The sequence below is a fragment of the Camellia sinensis genome, chromosome 8 (genome assembly GCF_055761805.1).
Source record: "Camellia sinensis isolate YWXY chromosome 8, ASM5576180v1, whole genome shotgun sequence".
NCBI classification, from domain to species: domain Eukaryota; kingdom Viridiplantae; phylum Streptophyta; class Magnoliopsida; order Ericales; family Theaceae; genus Camellia; species Camellia sinensis.
In genome coordinates this window covers 14333499-14341305 of record NC_138968.1, presented here as the reverse complement: position 1 = coordinate 14341305, position 7807 = coordinate 14333499, and the positions used below count along the sequence as shown (strand labels likewise).

The following is a 7807-nucleotide window of genomic DNA, read 5'->3' as shown; positions in this document are numbered from 1 at the left end:
ACTCAATTCTATGGAAGTTATAAAAATAAAAAATTATAACCAAACACCGCATAAGATATAAAGAAAAAAAATTTGGATCATAACTAAAATAATATAATAATTAATATTATAATGAGTCATAACTAACACCACAATATATATAACTAAGTTATATAATTAAGTAATAATTAATACCATAATAGGTCATAATCAAATACTATAAATATTGTAATTACGGGGGCATATGGTATATAACATTTCTCATAATATATGTTAACAATTGGATCAAATCAGGCCACAAGAAACATTCCTAAATCCAACCCATTAAGCAGGCTTGAAAAGTCATCCTAACCCAACTTTGTGAGCTTAAATATCAATCTTAAGTCTTAAAAAACACAAGCTTGACAGCCCATCAGGTCGGTGCCCAATCCTAATCCACCTCAAAATTAATTGACAAAATAACTTTTTCCAATTAAAAAGGGGAGTAATTTACCTGTGATTTTGAGATCGTAACCCCAATTATGAACTATAAGAAAAATTAAACAAAAATCAGCCGACATGAAGAAAAATTACAAATAAATTAAACTAAAATCCATAAACGAAAAAGGAACTCACATGGACACTCCGAAGGATCAATCGATGAATCTGGAACTTTAAAGACACACCGCCTTAAAACTAACCATAATGAAATATTCAATTAGTCTTAATTGTCAAAATGATCAAAAGCCTCTTGATAGGAATGAGAAAAGTAACCGGATGAGATCCAACAATTTGAACATTGGTATGATAAAATTGCACCACAACATATAAGAGTTTTAGGAATTAATATTTTTGGTCTTTAAAAATAAAAATTTTGTTACAAAAGATATTAATTCCTGTTGTCGCAAGAATAATTGTTAAAATGTTGTTTTGAAAAGTCAAAAACAAAGTTTTTAGCAACAAAATTTTGAAAATGAATAAGGAGCTTTTATTGTTTTCTTCCAAACAACTTTTGAATTAAATATTATGTGATTGCTCACTACAATTAATTAAGATTTTAAAGATTAAAATTTAAAGATAAAAGTACAGTACTTGTTAGGAAAGAAAGAAATATTTGTGTTGTCAGGAGTGTCATTATTATATTTTTAGCAACAGAATTTGAACATTAGTATTATCATTTTACGACCAAAATTTGCCTCCAATTTTTTTTTTTTTGGAATCAAATTATTTTGTTACTACAATGCATTTATTAGCGACATTTACAAATTTTTGTCACTAAAAGCCATGTTTTTGACTTTTTAAAACATATTTTTAATGACTATCATCACAACAACATGAATATATCCCCAAATATTTTTTGCAATAAAAATTTCACTCTCTTATAGTTGTAATGACTTTGAAACGAATATGAATGCAGAAGGGAGCATACTTACACATGAAGTCTTTACTCAACTGATCTGCATTTTTTGAAAGAGATAAAGAGTGTTAGAGACCAAAGCATTCTTCCTTGGAATGTAGATAATAGGACCTATCAATTGTATCTATTTTCAATGAAGTGTTGGCACATAATGTGGTAGATTAAAAGTGATATAAAAATGTGACAAATCTAACATTATTCATATTTGATTCATTGATATGAAGTGAAATGAAATGATTATTTTACTAGAATTTTATTTTCACATAAGCACAACAATTAAGGGGTGAAAAACAGAGCATAAGTCCCCCATCAAGAAAATAAAAAAATTAAAAAAGAAGAAAAAACAGAGCAGGAGATTGATAGAAACTAGTGAAAATTAACTACTAGGAGATAAAAGGTCACTCCCAAAGCCTGATTTCTCCTTTAATTTTACAAACTAGTGTTCCATTTGGCTTCTTGTTTTTCAATTTGTACAATACAAATTTTGTACTTTCAAAATGATCTTGCGGATTAACTGCATACCATACTTTTTTATTTAGAAAAAAAAAAAAAAACCCAATGTATATTCCAGGGTAATTACACTCTCATAGTTTCACTTAGTTTTTGTGGCTGGACTATCCTTCTATCCAGATGCTATTCGGACTTGTGAGACCTGCCATAGGTTCTATTTCGACAATTTAAATCATCAATTTTGTAAGATCTTGCATGTATATCATCTCTCCAAATAATAATAATAATAATAATAATTCAATCTGATAATCCAAACTTGTTTAATTTATTGTGTTTGTCACAAAAAAATAAAAATAAAATAGACAGTCTATTTTAAAAAATTTACTTATCATCTATTTTTTGGAGACATTTAAATAAATTGAATAGATTGTAATTATTAGATTTTTTAATTTGTGAATAATATACATGAAGGGTTCTACAAAATAAATTATTCAAATTATCGAAATAAAACTTGGGATTTTGGAGTGCAAACAATTTGTTCCCTTGTTTTTTGAATATCTTCTAATTACATTGATCAAGTATCAGATTTCTAACTCTTGTTTTAATGCCGAAAAAAAAAAAAAAAAAAAAAAACAAAACTCTTGTTTTAATGTGTTTCTTGGTCATCGACTATTTTAAATAAGTAAAAAATAAAACATAAGAATAAAAATAGAAGAATAAAAGTCCGAGGGTGAAAATGATGATTTGCACTATAAATTTTTAAAACAACTCTAGAATGATCAAATCAAGCAAGTCAAATTTAAGTTTCACAGATTTGTGCAATAATTGAGAAATTGAATCAGTATTATGAAGGTGGTGTCCGGCCCAGGGGAGCTTTTTGTGTTTCCTTCCAGACAAAATTCGAAATAAACCTTGTGTGATTGCTTAGAAATGAAACAGATATAGATGGAGGAGGGGGGAATACTTACTCCACAAGCCATGTTTCAAGAAATATTTCAAGTCAGCTGCAATTTTTGAAAGATTAAATAGTTAGAGATCAAAAATAGTCCCCTTGGACTACAAAGGATATTAATGTGAGTAGGAAAGCAAGAGACTGATAGAAACTAGTAGAAATCAATTAGTTAAGCGCAAAGCCTGATCCCTCATTTAAATTTACAACCTTGTATTGTCTATCATGTCAAAATTATGTGTTCCATCTAGCTTCTTGTTTTTGAATTTGTACAAATAAACTATGCAGAACTTTGAATTTCTACAAATAAAGATACACCATGTGTATCTTTTGTATTTTTGTTAGGGTGATATCAACTCATCACTAATATGTAGAATAGAAAAACTCACTTTTCAAATGTAATTTCTTATTTCAAAATAAATTCTACACATATACATATAGTGAGGGTTTTAATGCATAAATTATATTTTGTTATTGAAGGATAAATTTTTTTTTTTTTTTTTTCCATAATTGTATGTAGGTACATGTATTGAATTTTATTGTAATATAGAAAAAAAAAATGTATAGCGTACGACCCTAAAAAGGTGTATCTGCTAAGAAAGGAAAGTCATGAATGTTTGTGATATGTAATATGATACTTAGTGGTAAAGTTACAAATCATAAATTTATGAGGTGCATTTTAAAGTTATGAACAGTGAAATTGTGATAGTTCGTGATTTTTGTTATGACTTTGTAATTTTTGTTATGACATTTTAAGGAGAGAAAAGTTTTAGTAACTTTTGTGATGAGAAAAATTATGACATTTTATAATCCATGTTACGAAATTTTATAAAAAAGTAATGGAGTGGAGTGTATAACATATGCACCTTTTTAGGGATGCAAATTATAAGCAACTCCATGTAATATTATTTGAAAAAATTACAAAAATAAGGCTGGGTTCTGTCCTTATAACAAAATAAATTGTACATTTTTAATTTTATCAATTTAAATTCTAAATCTACTGATTTATTTTCAATCTTAATTATCTACCCATTTTTTATAAGTGAAATTGGCATAAAAAAGTATTTTAGACATTTTATATAAATTTGCATCGATTTTAATGATTAAATTATCATTTTTTGCTAAGTTCTACTTAACAAAAATAAGCGAATAATTTAGATTGAGATTTTTTTTATATTTATAGAAATTAGGATTTAAATTGATAAAATTAAAAACTCAATATTTATTTTGTTATAAGAGATAATTTCTCCATATTTTTTTATTTGATAATAATAAAATGTTCATTATAAAAATAAAAATAAAAATAATATAAGATTAAAAAAAAAGGTGATTTGGACATACACACTTGTTTTAATGTGTTTCTTTGTCACCGACTATTTTAAATAAGTAAAAAATAAAACATAAGAATAAAAGTTAGAGGGTGAAAATGATAATTTGCACTATAAATTTTTAAAACAATTCTAGAATGATCAAATCAAGCAAGTCAAAATTTAAGTTTCACACGGATTTGTGAAATAGTTGAGAAAATGAATCAGTATTACGGAGGCTGTGTCCGGCGCAGGGGAGGTTTTTGTGTTTTCTTCTAGACAAAATTTGAAATAAACGTTATGTGATTGCTTAGAAATGAAACAGACATAGATGGAGGAGAGGGGAATACTTACACTTCAAGTGACGTTTCAACCCATCTGCCATTTTTGAAAGAATAAATAGTGTTAGTGATCAAAAACATTACTAGTCCCCTTAAAATACAGAGTATATTAATGTGAAAACGAGAACATGAGACTGGTAGAACTAGTAGAAATTAACTAGTTGAGCCCAAAGCCTGATTCCTCATTTAAATTTACAACCTCGTATTGTCTATTTTTTCAAAATTATGAGTTCCATCTAGCTTCTTGTTTTTGAATTTGTACAAATAAACTATGCAGAACTTTGAATAGCTACAAATAAAGATACACCATGTGTATCTCTTGTATTTTTGTAAGCGTGATATCAGCTCATCACTAATATGTAGAATAGAAAAACTTACTTTTCAAGTGTAATTTCTTATTTCAAAATAAATTCTACACATATACACATAGTGAGGGTTTTTATGCATACATTATGTTTTGTTATTGAAGGATGATTTTTTTTTTCTTTTTTCTTTTCATAATTGTATGTAGGTACGTGTATTGAATTTTATTGTAATATTGAAAAAAATGTATAGCGTACATCCCTAAAAAGGTATATATGGTAAGAAATGAAAGTTATGAATGTGATAAGTAATATGATACTTTGTGGTAAAGTTACAAATAATAAATTTATAGTGTGCATTTTAAAGTTATGAATGGTGAAATTGTGATACTTTGTGATTTTTGTTATGATACTTTGTAATTTTTGTTATAACATTTTAAGGAGAGAAAAGTTTTAATAACTTTTGTGGTGAGAAAAATTATGACATGTTATAATCCATGTTAAGAAATTTTATAAAAAAAAATAATGAAAGTGTATAGCATGTGCATTTTTTTAGAGATGCAAATTATAAGCAACTCCATGTAATATTATTTGAAAAAATTACAAAAATAAGGCAGGGTTCTACCCTTATAACAAAATAAATTGTATATTTTTAATTTTATTAATTTAAACTCTAAATCTTTTGATTTATTTTCAATCTAAATTATTTGTCCATTTTTTATAAGTAAAATTGGTGGAAAAAAATATTTTAGACATTTTATATAGATTTACATTGATTTTAATAATTAAAATATCATTTTTTTTTTCAGTTTTACTTAACAAAAATAAGCAAATAACTTATATTGAGATTTTTTTTTTTTATAGAAATTAAGATTTAAATTGATAAAATTAAAAACTCAATATTTATTTTGTTATAAGAGATTATTTCTCCATATTTTTGTATTTGATAATAATAAAATGTTCATTATAAAAATAAAAATAATAATAAAATAAGATTAAAAAAAAGGGTGTCTTGGACGTACGCACCTAGAAAGGCCGAAAACCCCATCAAGAATCCTCTAGAGTGAAATTTTCTTAAAGTTTCCTAGAATGTTACATTGCGTGGTTGAGATTTACTGGCAAGTCACATCAGAAAAATTGATGTGACTTGCCAGTAAATCTCAACCACACAATGTAACACTCTAGAAAACTTTAGGGAAAAATCACTCTAGAGGATCCTTGCTCCGAAAACCCACGTAGACCATGGCAAACGGCGGCCGTGTAATTTTGAGTATGATTGGAGTAGCAATGCGCCTGAAGTCTGCAATATTCGTAGTTGTTGACAGACCAGTCAAGATCAAATCCATCAGCCAACGCGTTGTGGACCTCCAACAAGCTCGTCATGTTACGTTCTATTAAACGACCATCTGGAAGCCGCAACCTCATCGGAAAAAGCATGTCGACGCTGCATAAGTTTGCAACATCTGACCAATCAAGAGAATAGAGCCTTTCAAGAGAATGGTTTCCGACCAGAACGTATGAATGCTATTTCGACGATGATGAACCTCTGACTCCTCCTTCTCCACCTCCTCCTCGTCCTCCTTTGTTTTCACAGAAAGCAGTACTAATATTACTAGTAGTGTCTATGTAGAGAGGAGATTTCACTGGTTTTTGACAACTCACTAACGCTACAAATGATTCTGGATAAATATAGTAATCTATGGGACCTCCTATTTTAGGAAATTTAGTAGGAGTTAAAGAATGAAGAGGAAGAGAAGAGCAATTATTCCTCTGTATCCCCACATCCACCAGGCTGATGGTGCCGAAGCCAGTTTCATAGTAGTTGATGGCCTGCACGTAGTATTTACCAGAAAACAAGTATACTACTGTCCGATTGTTTTCGCACTCAAGTTTCACATTCTTGTATCCACAATTATCAACTGGGTCGGATTTGAGTCGAAAGGGGAAAGTGATGTTATGGATATCTCCACAAGAAGAAGAATTACAACAATTTACACAAAAGATAACATGAACAAGAAGGCTTATGTAACCAGCAGCAAAGAGGAGCCTTCCCCTAAACATGGATACACACGCACACTGGTTTAACAAGGAAACAGAACCTTAAATTTCTGTTGGCCACCACGAGAATCGTAGAGACTACAAATGTAAACAAGGCTTCCAATACAAGTAGCCACTTTGGTTCATAACACCATTTGTCTCCTAATTGAGATTTATAACCAAAACAATAATGTCATCGTAAATTACCATTACCCTCACCTCCCCTAAAGTTTTTTTTTTTTTTTTTTTTTTTTTTTTTTTTTTTTTTTAAATTCAATTAATTTAACACTTTCAACATAATTACACTGTTATCTCTTGATACTTCAATTATTGGTTTTCTTAAAAAAGTGTTAATTACGGTTTTTTTTTATTATTATTATTTTTTTAATTTTAAACTTTTGGACTTCATTACAAAATTTGTTAGTTACTCTGTTTTTTGTTTACTTTGTTAACAAATGTTGATTACTTGTATTTGGTTTAATTTGTTAACAAGTGTTGATTATTCTTTATTTTATTTGTTTACTTTGTTAACAAATGTTGATTACTCTTTATTTTGCTAACAACTGTTGATTACTTTTTTTATAGATAAAAAAGCAATACCCAATTTTATAATAATTTTCCGTCTACTGATTTAGCGGTTGTTTGGGGTGTTCTAAATAAGTGTACTTTTTGTCTTTTTAGACTAAAAAGTTGAGAAAAAAATATGGATGTTTGGGTTAACTTTTTGACTTTGTACGAAAAAATGTATATTAAAAAATTATATAAATAAGTATGTAGGCGAAGTTAATGAAGTAGGCCGTACAAGTTGGGCAGTGCAGTCGGCTAGTTAGGAGATGGGAAAAGATTGCCTCCTTTTCGGACTTTAATTGGACGGTGTTCTTCTGCCCGTGGGGCCCGCCACGGGTCCCGTTTTGCTAATCAGAACCGTTCAATGTGTAGAACTCTTCGAGTACTATATGCTTGTAAAAAAGCACGTTGATTGGATATCGATAGCTATCTGATCGTGCTAGTTTTTTTTGTCAACTGTTAACTATAACACCATCTAT

At 28.6% G+C, this 7807-nt stretch overlaps 1 protein-coding gene across 1 annotated transcript; it reads right to left on the bottom strand.

The window, feature by feature from the left end:
• Positions 1–2825: 2825 nt before the first annotated feature.
• On the bottom strand, positions 2826–6785 carry LOC145797565 (uncharacterized). Its single transcript, XM_082884948.1, has 3 exons — positions 6269–6785; positions 6052–6187; positions 2826–2829 (listed from the first exon to the last, which is right to left on the bottom strand). The coding sequence occupies exons 1-3, from the start codon at positions 6783–6785 to the stop codon at positions 2826–2828; spliced, it is 657 nt and encodes a 218-aa protein (XP_082741074.1).
• Positions 6786–7807: the final 1022 nt, after the last annotated feature.